Consider the following 25,167-nt stretch of genomic DNA (forward strand, 5'->3'; position numbering starts at 1 on the left):
GATCTAAATACTTCAGCCCCTCAGCCTACATTACATAAAACCGGCGACGCATAACTTTGACTTCCGATTCGTCAATTTCACTTGTCAGACACTCGGAAGTTCTGCGTGACCACTATACCAACATCCCGACCAACTAGAGAACGATATACGGTCGGGATTGTCCATTTTCTAGCTCCGTACTATACTCGACGTGTATAATGCCTATATCTATATCTGCTTGTATCTCATCTTAGTTTCAGGTTGTTCTTCCCCCAATATATCAAGTAACAAGGATTATAATGCTGGTTCCTTTTGAATTTCCACCAACAGCTCCGGCAGGAGGATAATCCGATTTTCAGATGAGGAGTCCCAAACAATACACTCTCCCCGAGTGAAACTTACAAAGGAGTTACATGTATATGCCGGTGATACGTGACTTGTATTTACTTCTGCGGTGATAGTACTATAGGATATAGAAGTGGTTATGTGTTTGAAGACTGTATACACCTCTTGTTTGTCTCCAATATAGGAAATATATACACACCAATCAATAGGTAAGTTTGTTTAGATCTTCGAATCTGAAATCTGACGTTAACATATATCCACTGAAACTATATATTAATTGTTCTATTATAGTCTTCATAGCAAGAAGTGCTGAAGCGTCTATTGACCCCTGTTGACGTATCTCTAGCTATGAGTATGAATTGAATATAAATTCATGGAAACCTTCATCGGCATCAGCAAGATACTGGTGGATGTGAAAGTGAAAGAAGAAAAACAAGAAGATTAAGAAGTATGATGTATATGTAGACATGTATTTCTGATCATGCTAATTACTACACTCTAAAAATTCGAATGTTGATCAACATTTGAAAGGTTGGAGGAATGACAACCTTTTCCAAAATGTTACATCCAATCCAACCTTGTATAGCTGATTCCAACATTTCAAATGTTGGGTAGAACCATTTAAAGTGGTAAATGCAACATTTAGAAAATGTTGTCACCCCTCCAACCTTTAATGTTTAGTTAACATTTCTTTTTTAGAGTGTATAAAAACCATTATTTAGGCCTCTATCATGAACATGTGTTTGATCATGTAGTATAAGGAGGTCCTACACACAAGACGCTTATAGCTTACACGAATGTGTATGAGGAAAAGGAATAAGAATTGACCTCCAACAAAATGGTCTGCACCATCACATACTGTCGTCACGTACAGCACATTCCTTCTCAGTTTAGTTTGGAAGAGCTGCTTAATGGATTAGCCTACTTCTTCAAGGTTCATTCTTAGACTCTTCTGAGGGTCCATGTTGCATATCCCTGATGAGACAAGTCAAACACAACAAAAACTGTGGTGCTAAACCGGTGTACATAAGAGGACCACATCAGATATTTTACACCAGTGTTAAATTGACAGTGTTAGTTTAACACATATATGTGTCATACCACACCTTCGGTTGTTACATTACATTTACAATACATTCTTTGGTGTTATGTTCAATCTCTATAGGGTGTACTTTTTAACACCTCAGGGTGTGGTCCTCTGTTAACACCAACTGGTAGTGTCAGTTTTAACACCACAGTGTTTACAGTGTGATGCTCACTCAATGGTATTTTTGAAAAGGATCGAGGAAGTTACTTTTAATTTTCTCACATTTACCAATGGGAATGAGGGGTCACTCGAACTTCGGTCTTGAAGTTGTGTTTAATGTCTGATTTTAAACAGGCTAAATAAAACAATAGGCCTACAGTATATGACGACTCTGATGATATTTAGACCTGTCTTATTTTAACGTTATATAGGCCTTCGTGAAAATTCGTGACTCATATCAATCTTCAATTAAGTTTCTTCTTTAGATCTACACTTTGCACGGTTGATTATAGACCTCTAATATTCCGTGAAATAATTAGTGTTCAATCGTTGACCATTGTAAGTGAGCAGCTAGCGCCATAGGTCATTTCAACGGTTCATTGTAAGACATTGCTATTAAACAGCAGCCTTACAGCTTAGTGAATTGTGTACAATTTACAATGATCGATATACAACAGTTACATTCGAGAACATTAAAATAGTACTCTGATCTAGATTTAATGAATATTAGTAATATGATAACAAGGAAATTGAATTTGATAAATAAAGCTTAGTATGTTTAATCCGATTTGTTTTGGGGTGTATGTCATCTGTCATATAATTCATATATACTTCTTGCAAACCAATTATCGTCACCTCTGCTGCGATCATTTATAGTTATACTTTATGTGAACACAGTCGAGGCAATTAAACGGCCTGCACGGATTAAGGTAATTTTGGTGTAAGTATTGTTAGGATACAGAAATTGGAGACATAGAATTCATACAATATGAGTGGATAAAGGTGTTACTTTCTAAGTTACTGACAGCAAAATGATATATTGCATTGACTAATGGGACAATGCGTAGTCAGTGGAATATCAAGCTTAATTAAAAAAAAAGAAGTGGTATATTTGGCTTCTGAGATGTATGCTAAGTATTTTCCAGATGCGATACTTGGGGTCAAATTGGCAGCTCGGCTAGGGTTAGTCTACTTGACCTCCATGATCTGATCCAGACGTGAACATTTCCGAACCACTGACTACTAGTCTGGAGGTCACATTTTGAAACGTGATATTTTCAGAGAAGAATATTATATTGGGTCTTTGGCATACAGTGGTGTAACGACGGGGGGCACGTGTCCCCCCCCCTCCATCGGCTGGCCCAAAAAGGGGGAGGGAGAAAGAAAGAGAAACGTAGTGGGTGAGAAGAAATTATTGGATATCATATTATATTATGTTATATCTTATTATTATTACATAAGATTTTTTTTCATAACTCGATGACAAATAATTTGCTTAGGTCCTATGAGTTCATTATTCCTGGTTCTCGCATCGTCTGTTTAATGAAAAAAACATTCCGTTTTCAAGTCAATATACACCAAATATATTTTCTCGCATATTTTCGAGTTATTAGAGTGACATAATTATGCTTCCTTTTCATGACTACTTAAGGCGATTGCCCCTTTTGAGGTGTGAATATAAAACATTTCTAGCCCGTGCTTTTGTTCGAAATATTGTGAGATATGTTTGCTCTTCATGAATTCCTAAAAGCAGTCCTTAAAATGTCCCCTTTTCTGGTCTGAATATGAAAAAAGTGAACACTCGACTAATTAGGTAAGTGCAATACGTATATATGGTCTTAGTGAATCCCTAAAAACATGGCTTAGAATGCCCCTCTTCATGTTTGAATTTCAATAATTTTCAGCTTGCGCTCGCAATATTTGATTAGTGAGATACATTTCATGTTCATGATTACAATGGCTACAAAAGTGTTCATGTGTTTCGGTGTAATTCTAACAAAATCAGATGAATGGTGAGATTGTGAGATATGTATGCTCCTAATGAATACATGTAAATATAAATAACTAAAAAAAAATAGTCATTAAAATATCCTGTTTAGGATCAAGAAAAAATTCCTCTCTAGCTTCGCACTCGCATTGTTTGTTAAGTGAGACAGGTAGGCCCTATGTATCATGATTACAGAAATTTGCTTTCAATGTCTCCTTTTTCGGTCTGAATATTGAGCTCGCGCTTCGCGCTCGCATTATTTGATAGGTGAGATACATATATGTTTAATGGCACAGTTCTTTAAATGCTTGCCTGGCAATTCTTTCTGTACAGCATTGATGATAACCCGTTTTTAAAAGATTTTTAAGGAGACTACAAGGTTAGTCTTGAAGTTGCATTTTTTTTATAAAAAAAGTTTTTCCTCAATGTAAAGGAAAAAAAAACATAATGAGATTCAGAGAGAGAGAGAGATAATTTGCAAATTAGTTTTGCCCATATTGAGATTCGCGTTTATGGAATATCATTGCGGACCCCATGGAAGAACAGGGGTATTTTGTAAATTCACCTGAAATGGGCCATCCTCAATAATAATAATAAAAAATAATAATAATAACGTTTTATTTACCCAGGGTAGCCACTTCAGTTAGGAAACCGCTCTACCAGCGGGCCCTGCATAACATAACATGTTATTTCATGATTATACGATTTGTGGAATTTGAACAAGTATATTAATAATTTCTATATGGAAATAAATACAAACAAACAATTTTGACGGAATGGACCCCATTCTGACTCTGGGAAGAAAATATCGTAGCAATAAGACAATGGATGGTCTACCTTCTTGCGTATCGGCCTATTGACACCAATTTAATAAATAAAACAACCTCGTTTCTTCTTTTGATTCTGATAAATTTATTTAGACCTATTGGTCAGATTTTAAGATAATTTCTTCTTGTATTGTTTATAAATGGTTAAATATATGTGTATTGACTTTAGACAACAATTTTTTTTTTCAATTTTGTTTATGTTTTTTTTTAATGAAATTATTACTGATTTATTTATTACAAATGGCCAGGGACTTGTATAATACACTATGTAGATAAAGATACACAGCAAAAACTGCGGTGTTAACCGGTGTACATAGAGGACCACACCAGTTGTTTTACACCGGTGTTAAATTGGTGGTGTTAGTTTTACACCCATAGGTGTTATTACAACACCTTTGGTTGTTATATTTACACTCTTTGGTAATATGTTTAATCTCTAGGGTGTAGTTTTAACACCCCAGGGTGTGGTCCTCTATTAACACCAACTGACGTCAGTTTTAACACCACAGTTTTTACAGTGTACCAATAAAATGAATAGATTATAGGCCTGTAGAGACGTAATAGCATGTCTAACCAAGGAGATATCACCTCTAACACCGTGTTTAAGGACATTTGCTCTTGATTCTCTTGAATAAACCCACACATTGTTGATCTATCCTGTTCGATTAAAAAAAACTTACCATAAATTTGCGGAAATATTATTTCAGGAAGTGGTTGCTTGGTGACACTCAAGATTTTGTCTCTTAGGTTGTGATGAAAGTTCGATGGGTTGGTTGCAAAATGTTAAATCAGTCAATATGTGGAAGGTTGAAGGAGTACCAACCTTTTCCTAATGTTATATCCAACCTTGTATAAAGCTGAATCCAACATTTTAAGTGTCGGGTCGAACAATTTAAAGTGGTAAATTCAACATTTAGAAAAGGTTGTCACTCCCGGCCTCCAACCTTTTACGTTGATTTAACCAGGGAAGTGTTATGTATAACACTTCCCTGATTTAACATTTCATTTTAGAGGGGAGGGGGGGGGGTCGGACAAGGGGGCACCACGAGTGGGGGGCACTGCTTTATATTCGTTAGATTTTTAATGATCCTCACGACGTCATGGCAACTTTAAAAAATAAATCTTTATAAATCTTTTCATTGAATTTGTCGAAATGTCATTAATAATAATTTTCTATTTTCTTTTCGACCCCCTGGATATGGATGGCTCCTAGCTTGCAGCGACGTCGAAGGTTTAAGCCTTTCCTAGTAATAATAAGTGTCACTTGACTATTATTATATTTTGGGCTGTAAACAGTGTCATTGCTCATCATGTTTATACCCGTGTTTATAACTTACATGACGTCATATATTTATTTCTTGCCCTTGGACATTAAATCTTACGTAATATTCCTCCTGTAGTGACAATGCTAACAACTAATTTTGCATTTATTGTTTCATGTAAAGAAGTTACTCGATATCGAAAGGGGAATATGTAACATGAGACTTATATAAGATGTGACTTCGTACAAACATGGTAATCGATACTGGCCTCATGGAAGGCCATCAGCAATGTAGTTGCAGCTGAATATGGGCTACCAGCCGTAATTTTATCTTGCTTGTATACAGAGTAGATTTTTCATTGTAGAAATGTATATTTTTAATCTTACAGAAATAAAAACAACAAAACAACAACTCGATTGTTATGACCATTATATAAGATCTTGCTTGGGCAACATTTAGTAGCTAACCACCATGTCTTTGACACATTTCACTGTGTAGGACAGCTCTGTAGGAGCATTGTCTATCACAGTTGATTTTAATAATATTAATGCCCAGTGTGAGCAGGGAATAGGAAAACATCCATGGTTGGTGAGTGGACCACGTGATTTGAACCAATGAAGACTTGATCTTTCTGCTGTTCAACGGTTGTTTATTGTGGAACACTGTTCATAAGGAGCCCCACCCATATATTTTTGTTGTGGTGGTCTATCAGAAGAAGACGCATATAGGATTGTATTTGTTAAGGAATATATAAGACCAGTAACATCGAAAATAGGACAAAACAAGATCGCTGATTTGATATGGTAAGTATGGGAATATAATGAAGCCAATCATAATATCAAAGTCGTTGATATATTCTTAAAGTGGAAGTTCATCATATAATGATAAGTTAGTGTTACTGAAAACAGAAAAATTAGAGAAAATAATATCGATGGAGGTTTGATGGAGATCTGTCTAAGAATAATGAATTCTTGAATGTTTGAACATTTGTATTTATGACGTCACAGACGAACAGCCCATCCAGAGTTCGTGTGATATAAAGTGAGCCTTTACTAAGCAGGGAGAAGATAAGATCAAGATTGTAGGTCTAAATTATAGTGACATTGCTGACAATGATAATGTAGGGCAGGAAATAGGGAACATATCCGTCTTTTGTTATTTTAGATGAGATGCTTATTGAGTTTATTCCCCTAACTGAGAAGGATTTCATATAGGCCTATATTTTTCAATTTGATTGTGAGAAGATATAACTGAAACGCATTGGTCTGGCGTAATAAATTTATATCATATTTACACACGGGGATGCTTCTACTGTTATCTGTATCGGCGTACGTATAGACAAGACAATATGGGGAGAATTTGAGTTCAAGAAGCATTTCGGGGTAAAAGTTGGGAACCGGTCAATTTTACCTAATTTGAATGTGCTGAATCTGATAAGACCGGTTCCCAAGCCAATTTTTTACGTTTTGACCACCTAATTTGCATAACCAAATGGCTGCCAAATTGACTATTTATAATCTTATTTCTACAATATTCTTTTATAATATTCGCTTTCACCGATGTGGATACTGCAAAATCCTGCATACATAACATGTACCATTCAGGAAAATTTGTTATTTCTGTTTGCTGCTAATTAATTATGCAAATTTATGCATATTTTGCAAAAAAGTGCTATAATTTGATAATTACACATAAAAAATTATTATTCTGGGTACGAATAGTTTGACACCTAAATATAATATTTAAGTCAATTTTTATATGTATTTTATTATTCTTTGATATTTTTTATGCTCTTGTATTTTTTGCCATTTTCTTTGTATGTGTTTGATATGAGATCTTTAAAAAAAACTCATATCAATGGCAGACAAATGTTAAGCTTCAATGATTGAATCATTTGATAAACTTCTTTTGCCACAACTGTTAATTGTACTCAGGAACAAATACACACACATGCTCCCACACCCACACCTGTATATAGAAAGTAATATACTTGCAAGGTATATTATACATGCCCAATATAAAACACATTGATGCTGATCCTATAATCATGACTATTACCAAATTCAATGAACCCGTCAGAAAAGAAGGGTTTAGAAGTTAGAAAACCTGTAATCATGCTGGAATTAGATTTCTTGAAATATTTATATTAAAATGTCTTATATATCCTTTAACAGACCCAATAATCAATTAAACGTATGATTTATGCAGTGTAGTTAATCAATCGGATTTAAGTATCAGTACATTGTTAACATCCTTGTAGCAAAATTATATATTTGATTCGGCTCCATCAGAACAGCAATCATGACAGTTAACAAAAGAACAATTTGTAATAAAGACAAAGGGTCTGTATTACCGGATCACTTACTCGTTTTTTGATCATTACCGTCTTTTACCGATTTATTTCCTTTGAGTCAACAATCAAAGTAATAACTGAAAACCACAGCTTCTATCCAAACCTTGCCATTGAATATTCTTTGCCGAACGATACTGGATACAGAAGAAGAAATGATAAAAATAGAGGGCTAAACACAGATTAGCTCCATGGTAAAATCATAGGCAAAACAAGAAGGTTTCCAGCCCAGTCACTGCCCAATGCAGAACAAATTTTCACACTGCGTCCTATGGTTGAAAAGTGCTAGGGATGCCTGATAAAGGTAAACCAGCATGGAGACAGTTTGCAGAAGTCCAGTCTAGGGGTTATCTGGTCATGGATGATATTTTCCGCACCACCTCATATAAGACAGTGTCTGATCTCAGCAATTCTGTGAAGCTGGTAATATGCAGATTGGCAGACATGTGATGTGAGTTTCTTCATGCTCATTGTTCTATCAAAGACTACGCCAAGATATCTAACCTTGCATACTGGAGATATATAGCTTCCTCACCGATTAAGACAGGAGTTGTAGTCATAATAATTGCGCATATGGAGATGACAGAACAAGATACTTCGCTTTTAATCGTTAAGCTCCAAGAAGTTGACCTTCATCCAACATCGAATCCTCAATGGCAGCACCAGCTGCACGAACCTCTGTATCTTTAACTTTTGGATCAAAAGTGAGGTATACAGCTGGATGTCATCAGTATAGAAGTGTACACCAAAACCATGTTGCCACATTATAGAGCCAAGAGGAGTGTACAGTTTGAAGAACAAGGGACCAAGGACAGACTCCCAAGGAACTCCATAGCAAAGGGTAGTCACAGGAGACTGCATGCCAGTGATGAATACAGCTTGTCCTCTGTTGGCAAGGTAAAGGGAAAGCCATTGGAGTGCAGAATCATCAATTCCAAAACAGACTGTCAGTCTCCCAAGAAGAATGACATGTTCAGTGGTATCAAAACCGGTTGACAAGTCAAACATAACTTAGGCAACTTCTTTCTTCATAGAAAGAGATCTCCTGGCTCTACAATTGAAGAAATTCTCGACCTAGACTTTGATGGTGATATCTCAGACTCGCATGCAGCCTATCAGCATGATCAGAGCTGGGTAAGCTTTTGGATGCTTTTGGGTTTAATTTTGATACCGATCAAAATAAGTGGATTAACAATAACCTACAGGAACACCAAACATGTCAGGAACCCACCATCCTCTGAAAGATATCTTCGTTATCAATTAGAAATAGTCTATCTTATGAAGATATGAAGATGTGTGAATATTAGAAGTTCGATAAATGGCCAAGGGGACATTACACAGTTCACTGCGGTATTGAAAGGTGCACTCCGAACATTTTAAGACCTGAAACAAGATCTGGTCAGACAGCAGATTCTCTCTCAAGACAAAAGTTTAAGTTTTCTCTATGGATCTGTGACATGAGAATCGGACATAATATTTTAATTGAGAACACTCGAGACATTTCATTTTCAGCAGACTGTTTTCACTTCATTTTTCTAAAGAAAAACACACTGTATATATATATATATATGTATATATATATACATGTATGTGTGATCAGATTCTGTTGGTCGGGGAACATAACTACTCCAAAGGATATTAAATGCGACTGATTAACTATTAGGAGTTGAGATTTTACAGTACTGTCATGATTCAAATTTAATAATCCATGATCCATCATCTAAAACTGTAAATATGAATGAATTGATTGATATCATAATTAAAAAAAACATTTTATATTAAAAATTTAAGCAATTGATAGTGACATTCCCTTGAATACGTTGGATCACCACCAGTGTGCTTTTAAATAGCGAAGGCCCTCCCTGCAGGAATTTACCTTTGTATGCAGATGTGAGTGTGGGAGTCGGTGCATCTGTTAATGCCCATGGATATATACGAATACAAACATGTAAAAATCATTGAAACTTATTATTTTCTGCCATTGATAATCAATACTTTGACAGATCCCATAACAAAACATGCAAAAAATAAAAGGTACAAAATACAAAGAAATACATGAGGAATTAAAAAACAATAAAATACATTAATATTCACTGTGATATTATATTCTAAGGACCGTACAATTATTTATTATGATGCAAATACTATTTGTACCAAAAATGTAAACATTTGAGCTGAAATTATCAAATTAAAGCATAATGATCCAAAATATGCATAAATTTGCATAATAAATTAGCCGGAAACAAAAATAACAAATTTTCCGAAAGTTACACGTATGTATGCAGGATTTTGCAGTAGACATGTCTGTGAAAGCGAATATAATTAAAGAACATTGTCGAAATAATATTCTGAATTGTCAATTTGGCAGCCATTTTGTTTATGCAAATTAGGTGGTCAAAACATGAGAAATTAGCTAGGGAACCGATCCTATCAGATTCAGCATATTTGAATTGTGTGAAATAGTCCGGTTCCCAACTTATACCCCAAAATGCTTCTTAAAGCTTATACAGGCCTCTTTTTTCAAAATGACTCTAGTCTAGTACGTAGAAACGTGTATACAAGGAAGATGTTCTATGCAAAAATAATAAATCGTCGTTTCCCAAATGATTATCGGGATCATTATAATTATCAAATATGAAGAACCTATAGGCCTTTCGAAGTATGATGGTGAAGGTTTAGGCATAGTATGTTCCAGCATGTCTTCATATGGGGATGGTGAATAGGCCTACATTATTGATATCAGTAAAAAAATAAATACTATTTCAAAATTTGTTAGTGCATCCTTTTTCCATTTTTTTGTATGGGCGTCATCCCTCTTTTGAAGTACAATATTTTTTTGAGTTGTGTGCGCGTGGCCTGCCCCTCCAAAGTTCTACGAATAAGAAGGGAAAAAAGAGAAAAAGGAAGGAAAGAAAAGAGAAGGCAAAGGCTTCGAATATGATAATATTTGTTGAATTTTATGTCAAAATCTATCATAAAATATGAATTTCATTTAACCTCCCCCCCATCCAAAAGAAAAAAAAAACTTTCCCAACTTTTTGGACACTTTCCCACGTATATACGTCATGTTGCGTTCCCTCAAAATGTTTGGCTCATTATACTCGTTGTTTTCAGCGTCGGAAACGACAAATATAATATCTGGATGGAAATTTTCCCTTTGTTATTTCAGGACTCGAGTTTTTCGGACATTATAGAAACGATGAGGCATTGGCCGTGGAAAAGAAGACTCATCTTCGCCGCCATTACTTCGTTTAGCCTGCTCGTGTCGCTGTTCGTCTATGTTCCGTGGACCAACTACAACCACTCATCGTTTGTGACCACGTTGACTGGCGGTGGTCATCGACGGCTGGCTGTGATCGACGATCACGGAAAGGATGGTATCGCCTCGAGGAAAGATAGGCAGATAAATTTGAGGTAGTTTTCTTTCTACTTCGTCATCATATCGGTTTTTATTTTTTTACAATTTCTATTTATTTTTTGTGACCATGACGATTTTTTCCCCGGGAGGGGGGGGGGGGGGTGGCGCGGGAAGGGGTCTCATATTCCACGTTTCGACACAAGGGTAGATCTGTGTATAGATTCAATGGTTAATCTACTGCTGGGGGTCGTTGATGTATAACAGACGACCCACCCACACCACACCGGGTTGGGGGGGGGGGGGGGGGAATGATGCTACTATGTATATATGGCATGTATGGTGTTGGTACTAAACGGTCTTCCACAAAAACCCAATTTCAGTCGACGCGTAATCTCCATTGATGACACCATACGGGTAAGAGCTAGGGCATTTGCCCCCCCCCCCTTGGAATCGTACCCAGTTGTACTACCCTCATAAACTTTGAGTACAAAACAAGTTATTTTTATGGTTTACCAAAAATACACCAAAGTAAACGTATTAAAGAAAATATTTTAGAGCAGAAAAGCTCTTACGTTCAATGTGGTACTGATGTAGACTTAAAAATGAGACCAATAGTTGCTGGACCAGTATGCCCAACTCATCGTCTTAGTAATTTGATCGATGTTGTGCTAAAACCTTACTTGAAACATGTGAAGAGTTATATTAGAGATAGTGTTGATTTTTTGAATCATCTACCAGAAAATATTGATGATGATAGTTTATTGGTTACTTTTGATGTCAACAGCCTTTATACCAATATTGATCATCAAGTTGGATTAGATGCTATTCGATATTGGTTGGAAACATATCCTGAAGATCTAAATCCCAGGATAACTAAAGAATTTATTTTAGATGCCATTGACTTAATTTTGAAAAACAACATACTCGAATTCAATGGTAACTTTTATAAACAAATCAAAGGAACAGCAATGGGCACAAAAATGGCCCCTACATACGCAAACCTATTTCTCGGATATCTGGAAAAGCAACTATATAAGAAAGTAGAGGAAATTATTTCGCAGAACGCCAGATTATATGTGGAAGAAAATTGGTTTAGGTATTTGGATGACTGTTTTATTATATGGAAAAAAGAGTTTGGTGATGTTCAAGTTTTCTATAATATACTTCAAAATATTCATGAAGATATCAAGTTCAAAATAGATATTTCAGGAGAAACCATTTCTTTCTTGGATATAAATGTTAAAAAGAAAAGTTATAAATTGGAAACAGATATATATTATAAGATTACAGACACGCATCAATATTTGCACTTCAACTCTTGTCATCCACGACACACAAAAAGAAATGTTCCATATAATCTTGCAAGAAGAATTTGTACTATTGTGTCTAACGAAGAAATTAGAGAAAAAAGATTAAAAGAATTAGAATCAATGCTTATCCTTCGGAAATATCCAAAGGAACTTATCGAAGTTGGCATACAGAAAGCACGTTCTATAGAACAAAAAATTCTAAGACAAACAAGGAAGAAGATTGATCAATTGAATAATATTGTTTTCGTATCTACATATAATCCGAATAATGGAGACTTTTCAAATTCTATAAAACGATCAATGTCCCTTTTGAACAATGATGCTAACCTTAAAAGGGTATTTGATCAAACTAAATATGTTGCAAGCAAAAGACAAGCTCCTAATTTGAAGAAAATTTTGACAAAAGCATCGTTAGACAAATCACAAGGAGGGACGAAAAAATGTGATAATAAACGATGTAAAACGTGCCCATATATGCCTACTACGGATAAGTTAGAATTTACAAACAATGATAATAAAAAAATATTCAAATTGAAAGATTCATTTTCATGCACATCTCGGAATTTGATTTATTGCATGACCTGCAACGGATGTGGAAAACAATATATTGGAGAAACAGGAGGTATTTTGAGGAATAGAATGACCCTCCACCGTCAACACATAAGAGAGAAAAAATATCAAATTCTAAATGTAAGTAAACACATATCAATATGTGCAAAAGGAATAACTCCAGAATTTCATGTTATACCTTTTTACAAATTAAAAACAGACAATGAAAATGAACGTAAAATAAAAGAGAAACGTTTCATTGACATATTTCAGCCGGAGTTGAATAGGCTTGAACATCATAAAGAATAAAAATGGAAATGGACTAACCATTGATTCTTTTAATGGGTGTAAATAATAATGAAATATCTTATGATCATAGCGCTTCACATTATGACGTAAATTACGTCTTTTGATCATAGCGTTTTTGATTATGACGTAAATTACGTAATGGTGATAACATAATGATTCCGTTGCTACGCAACGCATCTCATCAGCGTATACATATGCTTAATATATGGCGCTAGAGCGCAATTTTTGTATGAATTTGTTGTTAATCAATATTTCACTTTCTGAAGAATTAAAGACGAAACTAGTTAAAGTGAAATATTTGAGCATTCTTTGACTATTCTTCATTTATTTTGATTATTATTTACTTTCCGTGACGGGGGACATACTTCGTTATTTCATCGTGTTTATGAACTTTCAACCGTCATGAAGAGGAGAATGGTCGGAGAGAGAACTTTTCTTTCGGAAATTCTGAAGGACTTCGAAAAAGATATTTCAACGTTCTCTGAATACATTGATGGAGGATTATCAAGGATTAATGATGTGACACCGGAGATCATTGCCCGTCTTCGGGAACAGGTCTGGATTATCAGGAAGGAACTTGATGTGAACCTCACTGATACAACAAATAAAGCAACAATTAATTTCCATGGGTATGCCAAACGTCAAGAGGAACTAAGCTCTAAAATGATCAGGAACCAGGGAATGGCGGATTTGTTGTTCCAGTTTGCAGAGATGAGTCCCGCTCTGATGCCCAGAAAATTCAAACATAGAGATATGTACATTGGAAGCGAGAATGAGAAAGAGATAAGGAAGAACCAAGCCATCGCTACCATGAGATCTGAAGCGGAAATTTTGCTATTGAGAGCCGAAGCCCAGCAGAAAACCATCTCAGATCTAGATCGTGAAATAGAGGAGGAGATAAAACGATCAGCAAACAGAGACGGCAACAGAAAGGAGTGGATGAGAATGTGTGATGTGATCACTGGAAAATCTCTTAGAGCCTGGCAGAAGAAAAGAGATTGGTGGCTGAAGATTGTTAAGCCAGTCACCGATCCGGAAAATAAATGTCCACGGCAAAACAACAACGATGATCAGATGTCCAGTGACCAGTCGTCCTCAAGACCACGGAGACAGAACACCACCACTTGGACCGGTCACCGAGAACCCTTTGGTTACGTCCACCACTCACATACTCAGCAACAGAGGGGTCCGGGCGCATCCAGTTGGAGACAAAACTGGGGGCGATCTAAACTCGGAAGGCGTCAGGAAAGAGCTAGCAACCATCAGCAAACACGGCGAGATCGACCAAGAGGTACCAGGAACTGGCCTAATCATCGACGAGGAAACAACACCCGCCCACGAGATGAACCGAGGAGACAACGTGACAGGGAATGGCAGAGGCAACCACCACGTCAGACCGACTACAAGAACAAGTGGCATCAATCCAGGCCGCAGAGGAATCACGACAGAGGGTATGACCTGCCGCCACAACAACATCGACGAACATATGCAGATGTCGTCAAAGGGAGAATGGAAAAGGAAGGTGAACAAGAATGGAGAGAAGTCAGGTATAGGCGGGGTAAGAGAAATCCTTTTTACCAGCGAAACAGAAATCCGAACCTGACATAAATCAAACTGAATCTGGACTCGGTAAATCAAATCAATTTTCTATCAACCTAGAAGAACACTACAATAGATTTGAATGTTTAGAAGATTATCACAATCAACCAGTGATAATAAATTTATGTGATCGAGAGTTATCAGATGATGAAATCAATATTTTGAAAAAAGGCGCTAAATTTACGCCAGTGCCAAAGAGAAATAATAATGAATTAAAAAGAGATGTCAATGATTTTTGTAGGAAATTAAGATTGAAAGAATACTTTGCAGATAAAAGTATAAAGGATGACAGTATCGTTCAAGGAAAAAGTAATTTCCAACCAGAACGAAATAGAAATCAAACTCTCGAGAAATATATTGATTTTCTAAAAACATTTAGTGACAATTATAAATCAGAAAATAACGGCTATCAACGTAAAAATAACTTGTCTACAAAGGAATCTGATGCCCTCCAAAAATTGGTAGAAGATGATGGTATCATCATCAAACAAGCAGATAAAGGAGGCGCTTTTGTCTTGATGAAAAGGGATTTTTATATTTCGAAAATGAATGACCATTTGGATAAAAAGGAAACATACCAGAAACTATCCCGAAATGAGGATACTGGAACCATGAAAAAAATACAAGACTTGGTTAAAAAACATGAAAATATTTTCACAAAAAAAGAAAAGACGTACATCATAAACTTTGAGTACAAAACAAGTTATTTTTATGGTTTACCAAAAATACACCAAAGTAAACGTATTAAAGAAAATATTTTAGAGCAGAAAAGCTCTTACGTTCAATGTGGTACTGATGTAGACTTAAAAATGAGACCAATAGTTGCTGGACCAGTATGCCCAACTCATCGTCTTAGTAATTTGATCGATGTTGTGCTAAAACCTTACTTGAAACATGTGAAGAGTTATATTAGAGATAGTGTAGATTTTTTGAATCATCTACCAGAAAATATTGATGATGATAGTTTATTGGTTACTTTTGATGTCAACAGCCTTTATACCAATATTGATCATCAAGTTGGATTAGATGCTATTCGATATTGGTTGGAAACATATCCTGAAGATCTAAATCCCAGGATAAATAAAGAATTTATTTTAGATGCCATTGACTTAATTTTGAAAAACAACATACTCGAATTCAATGGTAACTTTTATAAACAAATCAAAGGAACAGCAATGGGCACAAAAATGGCCCCTACATACGCAAACCTATTTCTCGGATATCTGGAAAAGCAACTATATAAGAAAGTAGAGGAAATTATTTCGCAGAACGCCAGATTATATGTGGAAGAAAATTGGTTTAGGTATTTGGATGACTGTTTTATTATATGGAAAAAAGAGTTTGGTGATGTTCAAGTTTTCTATAATATACTTCAAAATATTCATGAAGATATCAAGTTCAAAATAGATATTTCAGGAGAAACCATTTCTTTCTTGGATATAAATGTTAAAAAGAAAAGTTATAAATTGGAAACAGATATATATTATAAGATTACAGACACGCATCAATATTTGCACTTCAACTCTTGTCATCCACGACACACAAAAAGAAATGTTCCATATAATCTGGCAAGAAGAATTTGTACTATTGTGTCTAACGAAGAAATTAGAGAAAAAAGATTAAAAGAATTAGAATCAATGCTTATCCTTCGGAAATATCCAAAGGAACTTATCGAAGTTGGCATACAGAAAGCACGTTCTATAGAACAAAAAATTCTAAGACAAACAAGGAAGAAGATTGATCAATTGAATAATATTGTTTTCGTATCTACATATAATCCGAATAATGGAGACTTTTCAAATTCTATAAAACGATCAATGTCCCTTTTGAACAATGATGCTAACCTTAAAAGGGTATTTGATCAAACTAAATATGTTGCAAGCAAAAGACAAGCTCCTAATTTGAAGAAAATTTTGACAAAAGCATCGTTAGACAAATCACAAGGAGGGACGAAAAAATGTGATAATAAACGATGTAAAACGTGCCCATATATGCCTACTACGGATAAGTTAGAATTTACAAACAATGATAATAAAAAAATATTCAAATTGAAAGATTCATTTTCATGCACATCTCGGAATTTGATTTATTGCATGACCTGCAACGGATGTGGAAAACAATATATTGGAGAAACAGGAGGTATTTTGAGGAATAGAATGACCCTCCACCGTCAACACATAAGAGAGAAAAAATATCAAATTCTAAATGTAAGTAAACACATATCAATATGTGCAAAAGGAATAACTCCAGAATTTCATGTTATACCTTTTTACAAATTAAAAACAGATAATGAAAATGAACGTAAAATAAAAGAGAAACATTTCATTGACATATTTCAGCCGGAGTTGAATAGGCTTGAACATCATAAAGAATAAAAATGGAAATGGACTAACCATTGATTCTTTTAATGGGTGTAAATAATAATGAAATATCTTTTGATCATAGCGCTTCACATTATGACGTAAATTACGTCTTTTGATCATAGCGTTTTTGATTATGACGTAAATTACGTAATGGTGATAACATAATGATTCCGTTGCTACGCAACGCATCTCATCAGCGTATACATATGCTTAATATATGGCGCTAGAGCGCAATTTTTGTATGAATTTGTTGTTAATCAATATTTCACTTTCTGAAGAATTAAAGACGAAACTAGTTAAAGTGAAATATTTGAGCATTCTTTGACTATTCTTCATTTATTTTGATTATTATATATATATATATATATATTAATGAAGAAAAACTGAGAAATTTCTAAATAGTCCGAGCATGTCCCAACATAATTTTCCCTCCACCCTCACTAAAAATCTCGGTGCCCCAACTGCTGATCCCAGAGGTGATCTTGCATGTTCCATGCTTGTCAAATTTAATGTTATCATCTTGTCCCAGGGTTTCGAATATGGGTGTAGAAAGGATACCGGAAAAAGAATCTCGGGTAAGGAAGTCTTAGAGGTGACCAAGATATGGTCAAATTCGATCTTGAACCTTATTATATTGTCGGAGAATCAAGGATGTGATCCACTTTAGAGGTTGTCACTTGACTGAAAATGTCTTAAAGAGATGGGCCTCAGAGGGGTCAATAATAAAGAGAGGATGGTAACATAGTGATGCTACACTGTTAGAAAAAATAAAAGAAGTTCTTGAAGCAGAGTCTCGAGAACACCTGTAATCTTACCGAATTGCGTAATCCTACAAGAAATTGGTATTTGATGTATGGAATCTTACAAATTTCCTTGAAGAAAACACCCTTTTCCCCTTTTTAAACAGGCCTGTTCTGTTTAATTGCAGAAAAATTCTTGTTTTATGAATTTACAGAATGATTCTGTTATTGCTTTCTACAAAATCTTATGTTTATTTTCTGTAAAATCACGGGTTTTTTAACAGTGTTGGTACTCCCAAGGAGCTTCTTGGTGAAATAAACAATGGGACAAACTACACTGAAAGGGTCACTACTAACAGTACAACACCTTATCATAAGATACCTCTCTTAATCAACAAAAGTGTAAAAATACTCCTGAATTTGCAGGACGATTGGATACACGTTTTGTTTTTCCACTTTCCCCGGTGTAGAGATCAAAACGAAAATGTTAACTTAAGCAGTTGACTTAAACAAGTCTGTGTAGACTCACACTTAATGCACACAGTTTCAGGACGGCGGGTGTGCAAATCCCTTTATTTCTCGGCGACTTTTCAACAGGGCATGATACGGTTTACGAAGAAAGAAGTTTACGTAACACAGGCATAAAGCAAATTAAGGCTTGGTGAAGTGAAATCAGGAATGGTATACAGTTTGATCAGCGAAGCTACAATATTTCCTTTTAATCCGCAAGTGAACCACAATGCAGAGTCGAATGCAGAAAACCCTAGGGGAAGGGCCTACACGGATCTCGTTTTCAACACTCTAAAAGATGAAATATATCAACATTTTGAAAGGTTGGAGAGGTCTACAACCATTTCTAAATGTTTCATATAGGCTACCACAATAAATGGTTTGACCAAAGACTTGAAATTTTGGATTAAACTTTATCCAATGTTAGATATAATCCCGTAATCTTTAAAAAAAAATGTTAACATTTCATATTTTAGAATGAAGGGTTCAAAAATAAACCTATTGGCTATAAATATTGACCACTCCCCGACCAGCCTAACATTGCATCCTACGGGAATATTTTTGAATCTCATATGATTTACGTTCAAATCTTTTAGCCTTATCAAATCCACAAGGTTTGAATCTAAATCTAATGTTTGACTGGTATAACTATTCAAAGCCGATGTGGGGCCCGTATACACAAAGGTATAATTTATAATAGCGATTAGTCGCTGACCTATCAAGATCATCGTTGCATACGCACTTTGCTAGGACCCAGGGGACGTCTTTTGGACTGGGGGTGCTGGTGTAAATTTGACAAGCCAAAACAAAAATATTTATATAAACAAGAGATGCACTGAAAAATTACAGAAAAAATGTATTAAACCATTCAAAAAAATATATATTACCTAAAATGTCTAATGAATGAAGTTATGCTTTTTCATTGCAGACGAACATTCAAATTTGCAATTATGACGGAAATCTTTAACTTTCTATGGAAAAATGAACTTTTTCCAAAATACCATGCATGGATATCGTCAGTATCTCTAACCGGGCATGGTGGCTCAGCGGTAGAGCGTCCGCCTCATGAACGGGAGGTCGTGGGTTCGATCCTTGGCCGAGTCATACCAAAGACTTATAAAAATGGGACCTTCTGTCTTCTTGCTAGGCGCTCAGCATTTAGATTGGAGAAGGGTAAAAATAACATATAATGTTATGCAGGGCCCGCTGGTAGAACAGTTTCCTTACTGAAGTGGCTACCCTGGGTAAATAAAACGTTATTATTATTAGTATAATAGTGTCATTACTCGATAATGAGACCAGTGTGCCTGTGACAAGAGGTTTGTCAGAGGCACACTACCGAATTGCTTCTTGGACTTGGAAGCTCCTTGCTTTGACTTAATTGAAATATCATCTATGCCTTGCTCAACCATGTCTACTGCAATTACTTAATCGCAATCCTCAATCTATAGGGAAAGCTGAACAATTACAGAAATCTTTGCTTTGATTGTAAACTCAGACACCAATGATTAAATAATATTTCGCTATATGAACAATTGAATTTGGGTGCATTGTACTATCAATATTTATTTTTAAAAAAGAGGATATAACTGAGTTGTTTTTTACAATGATTTAGGACTCTGTTTAAAACCACTTTTTGTTCTTCAGATTTGGAGTGTTGTCAATAATGAGCATACGGCCACAACAATAATTGTTTGTGTGCTCTATACACCGCGCGCCGGTGTTTAAAGAGGAGGACCATGGGCAGATCCAGGATTTTCCAAAGGTGGTGGGGCTTTTTCCCGAGGAAAAATTTGACAAGCAAAAAAAAAAGTTTTCAACCAAAAATAATGGCATTTCGTCCACGAAAAAAAATTGACAAGCAAAAAAAGTTTTCAACCAAAAATAATGACATTTCGTCCACGAAGAAATTTGACAAGCAAAAAATAGAAATAAAAGGGAGGGGGTTATCACTACAAAATGGAGGTAATTTAGGTTCCGAGAGATTTAAAAGGCAATAAAACAAGAAGAGTTTCATTACAAGATGGAGGTCATTTTGGGTTATATTTATCAATTTTTTTCCCACACCTTCCAGAATTCCAGGGGTGTTGCCTATGGAAAATAATTATACGCAGCACCCTCGCTTCCCATGGCCATGCACTTTGCTTTATAGACTGTCTAGTAACCAATTAGAATTGTTCTTTGAAATTAGCGATTAATCGCTATCCTCTGTGTTACTGGCCACAGGATGTTTTAAAACTCAAATTTAGGACGCAGCCAGTAAACACTGATTTTCATTATTGGAAGGTCGGTTTAAATCTTGGAAACGTGGTAACAAATTTGTTAGCGGTGTCAATTACAAATCACAGTAATCAAATGGTATTGAGTGTACTTTGTCCTATAGATACTCAACAGAGTGACAGTATAGAAATATGCAAAAAGTTTTTTTAAAGGTCAAGTCCACCTCAGAAAAATGTTGATCAATCAATAGAGAAAAATCAGACAAGCACAATGCTGAAAATTTCATCAAAATCGGATGTAAAATAAGAAAGTTATGACATTTCAAAGTTTCGCTCATTTTTAACAAAATAGTTATATGAACGAGCCAGTTACATCCAAATGAGAGAGTCGATGATGTCACTCACTCAGTATATCTTTTGTCTTTTATTGTTTGAATTATACAATATTTCAATTTGTACGAATTTGGTGATTAGGACCTCCTTGCCTGAAGCACAAAATGTTAAAATAATGGAATTCCACGTGTTCAGGGAGGAATGAAACTTCATTTCACATGACAATGACGAGAAAATAAAAATATTTCATATAATGAAATACAAAAGAAATAGTGAGTAAGTGATGTCAACAGTTCCCTCATTTGCATACCGACCGAGATGTACATAATTATAACTGTTTTGTGAAATCAAGCGAAACTTTAAAATGTCATAACTTTCTTATTTTACATCCGATTTTGATGAAATTTTCAGTGTTATGCTTGTTGAACTTTTTTTTTTTCAAATCGAGTTTGTGTTGGGGTGGACTTGTTCTTTAACCAATTCTTAATCATGTCTTGTTCCAGGGGAGTTAAAACATGTAAACTCGATGTTGGAAGTTGTTGGGGGCACTGATTTTAGCCACTACTTTACCAACAAAAAAGTGGGTCGAAGCTAATCGGATATTTTATCCGAGTCTGACAAAATATGTTTATCCGATAGTAGCCATAGTAGGAAGTTCCTAGGAACTGTGCTTCTAAGCATTTGGCAATCAACGAAAGTTGTGTCAGAGCGCAAATGTTAATGAAACAGTTCGTTCTGAGAACGGAAGGCCATTGAATTCCTTGGGAATTTTGAAGTACAAAAGAAACTTACAATTCAGTCTTCAGTCATGGCATTTCAAATTGTTCTTTTGTAAAAGGTGTTGCAAACTCTTCCTCATTCACAGACAAAAATACTGTCATCCCTTATCTCACAATCACGCCAATGACTATATCGTAAAAGGGTGTTTTTGCTGATCTGAAACTTTTCCCACAGGCCTCTTGCTCTTCGTATTATTCCTACAGTATTTTAAACGAATGAAATGAAATATTCTACAAACTGCGAACAAGTAAGAATGGTCCCTGACATAAGTCAGCCAATATTATAGTCATTAACGTCGACAAAAATCAGGTAAATATGCAAGTAATATAATGGAGGTGCCGTGGCCGAGTGGCTGTACATGGAAAGTCCGGGGTTCGATCCCTGACCGCGGCATTTATGTCAGTGCTCTTTTATCCTGCTTTCAAATAAATAGAAATTCTATATGCATTGATAACAAGGTATGCACTTGTAAAAAAAATATTTAAAAATTATGCAAGTTAGTGGTTTTGTCGAAGTTACGGACCGTACAATTTGGCTGATTTGACTTATTGTTTTCGGAATGATGATTGAGATTAACATTCTTTTTTCAGAACCACAAGAATTCTGTGTTTTTTATCATTATCTTTTGTATTTCAATTACTTTATATTTTCTATCATTTTCCACATAATGCAGTATCATACGTAACTCCTCAAAGCACATCGAGGCCGACGATGCACCGAAACGCAGCGATGACGTCATAAAAGGTGTGTCGCTCCACCAAGAGAGGCCTGGGAATGGTCACGGGGAAAGAGGTAAAAGTTCGTGTAGAAAATGATAATCTTCTTTTTTAATGATTTTTAATGATCTTTTATTCTCATCAAACAAATGTAAACACATTTGATTACATGAAATTACACAATAATTACAAAGCTTTCTTTTAACTATACATCGTAAACAACATTTCCACACTTTTTAAACTAATTGACAATCTTTTTAAAAAGGAAATAAAACAAAAGTCATAAATAAATTCAAAATCAAATCAGTTTGTTCTCAAAATACCTGATATATATTTATTTCTAACAAGATTGATTATGAAAATATTTGCTTTTCAAGGAATATTATTTTTTCTAATTATACAGATATTGATATATATTTTTAAATTAAATATAAACATTGAAATGCAGTACAACCTAATATCAAACAAAATTATTCACCATTCCTTGATGGTTGTGAATAAATAAAATACGAATAATAAGATTTATATGAGAGAAGATTTCATTTTGATTGAACCTAACTTTCGATCCAATTTTGGTTTAGTCCCTGACCACAATTAACCAGATTGATATTCAGTCTATACCGAAATTAGAGAGTATATATTTCTCAATCTTCCTGCAGGCGGAGTGGATCATTTGACATTAGACGCACAGCATCATAAATATTGGAATAAATCACAACAGCATAGAAAGACGGAATCCTCGTCAAAATGCCTTCCTCGCCGAGACATCGTCTTTTGGAAGACACACAAATGCGGGAGCTCAACGATGCAGAATATGATCTTTCGTTACGCAATCAGGAATGATCTTCGGTTGTTACTGCCACCAAGAACTCACTTGTTCGATCTTATACAGCGTTTCAATGCGACCAGGGACGTGCCGAGGGAGTTTATTGAGAGAGGAAAACAATTCAACATCTTTGCACATCATGCTCGATTCAGTGCTGCAGGTAGGTACTCACTTGTGTCAAAATATCTGTCTAGATTAGTATCTGGAGGGGCAAGAAAATGGGCGTTAACAACAGTTTGCATCCCTCCCCCATCTTAGGATCAAAGCTTTCACTGCCAAGTCGGGTAAGGACCTACCCATTAAAACGTACCCCGATAAGGCGATGAAGGATTTATCAAATCGTTGATACAAAGTCCAGAATCGATGTTCAGTGGACAGCCAATATATTACTAAGTAGTCCTCTCGGGGGATGATAGGTTTTATAAACGCAAGCTATAGGACCCATGATAAAGGATCACAGAAAAAAGTTCGACAAAAAAAAAGTTCCCAGAAACAATAATAAAATCATCTCGATTCTGGGGAGGGGACCGAACACTAGTGCATTTTTTTGTGTACGATGAAAACCTTGGCGGGTCTGTCAAGGGCGCCCTCTTTGGATCTGCCTCTGGCTCTTTGTTTATGTTTCAATAAAGGGTATTCAATCATTTTTTTTTCTGTATTAGTATGTAATTTATACAAGCTTTCATGTCTTTAAAACTTGCTGACTATGATTCTAGAACCAAGCCAAAGCGTAATTTGAATTATTTTTTTTTAGCTATTATCTCTTTTTTTTTCAGATATCGCGACCCTGATGCCTCGAGGTAGTTTCTACCTCACGATCCTAAGATCACCAGTCACTTTGTACGAGTCTATTTATTCCTATCTGGGTCTGGGAAAAGCATTTGGCGATGAGACTCATCCTGTCAAAATCATTCAATTCCTGAAGAATCCAAACTCATTCTATAAAGCGACAGACCGGAGTGTCCATCGCCGTTATGCACGAAATCCTCTCCTCTATGACCTTGGGCTTGATCCGGAAGACATGGAGAGCAAAGCAAAGATTGCAGATACGATCCTCGAAGTGCAACTAAGGTTCCATTTTGTGATGATCGCCGAGTACTTCGACGAATCCCTGGTCCTATTAAAAGAGCTGATGTGCTGGAATTTCGATGATATAACGTATTTAAGATTAAACGCGAGGGAGCGCACTCATAGAACTTCGCCTTACGCAGCGAACTTGATACAGAAGTGGAACTATGGAGATACGCAGCTTTACCAGTACTTTAACGATTCCTTTTGGAAGCGAGTGGAAGCGTACGGACGCACCCGAATGGAGCGCGATGTTAGGACGTTGCGAGATATGAACGCACGGTTGATGGACCGTTGTGTGGAAGAAGAGACAAATGCAGATGATATTGAGGATCAGGAATCGCAGTGGCACCCCGAAGGCATCAACATTGTTGCGTACCGCCTGAAAGCATCGGCCAAGAACGATCGCACCTGCAGGGACGTCATCAAGCCAGAGAAACTCTTTACAGAGGAAATTCGCGCGAAGCAAGGGGACTATTATTTCGCGCCTAAAAACGGGAAAGAGATGATTAAGTGGTGGCATATAAAGGATGAGACGGATAAGAATGCGGTGAAAGTATTGGATGCCTTACTTGACCGGATGCATCCGCCGTAGAACATCAGGACCATGTATCATAAAATATTACCATTATTAATAATAATATTAATAATCTGCTTTTATAGCGCATAGAGTAATACATCGGAACGACGTGTCTCAGCATTTTACAGAT

The 25,167-nt window shown here is 35.8% G+C and overlaps 1 protein-coding gene across 2 annotated transcripts; it reads left to right on the forward strand.

Moving 5' to 3' along the window:
* Positions 1-25,092, forward strand: LOC121429662 (galactosylceramide sulfotransferase-like). Of its 2 annotated transcripts, none has more exons than XM_041626810.1 (5): positions 1-533; positions 10,947-11,191; positions 22,521-22,639; positions 23,229-23,549; positions 24,166-25,092. In XM_041626810.1, exons 2-5 carry the CDS (start codon positions 10,977-10,979, stop codon positions 25,050-25,052), a joined length of 1,542 nt encoding a protein of 513 aa, XP_041482744.1. In that variant the 5' UTR covers positions 1-533; positions 10,947-10,976; the 3' UTR covers positions 25,053-25,092. The 2 variants fall into 2 exon arrangements, with proteins under 2 accessions (XP_041482744.1, XP_041482743.1); XM_041626809.1 differs by having other exon boundaries at positions 4-533; positions 23,223-23,549.
* Positions 25,093-25,167: the final 75 nt, after the last annotated feature.

Source organism: Lytechinus variegatus, chromosome 16, assembly GCF_018143015.1.
Source record: "Lytechinus variegatus isolate NC3 chromosome 16, Lvar_3.0, whole genome shotgun sequence".
NCBI lineage: Eukaryota > Metazoa > Echinodermata > Echinoidea > Temnopleuroida > Toxopneustidae > Lytechinus > Lytechinus variegatus.

Bases quoted from the DNA above. Each gene is read 5' to 3' on its own strand.
- LOC121429662 (XM_041626809.1), top strand. From the start codon at position 10,977: ATGAGGCATTGGCCGTGGAAAAGAAGACTCATCTTCGCCGCCATTACT. The intron at 11,192-22,520 runs GTAGTTTTCTTT...CACATAATGCAG, and splicing joins GATAGGCAGATAAATTTGAG to TATCATACGTAACTCCTCAA. The intron at 22,640-23,222 runs GTAAAAGTTCGT...ATCTTCCTGCAG, and splicing joins GAATGGTCACGGGGAAAGAG to GCGGAGTGGATCATTTGACA.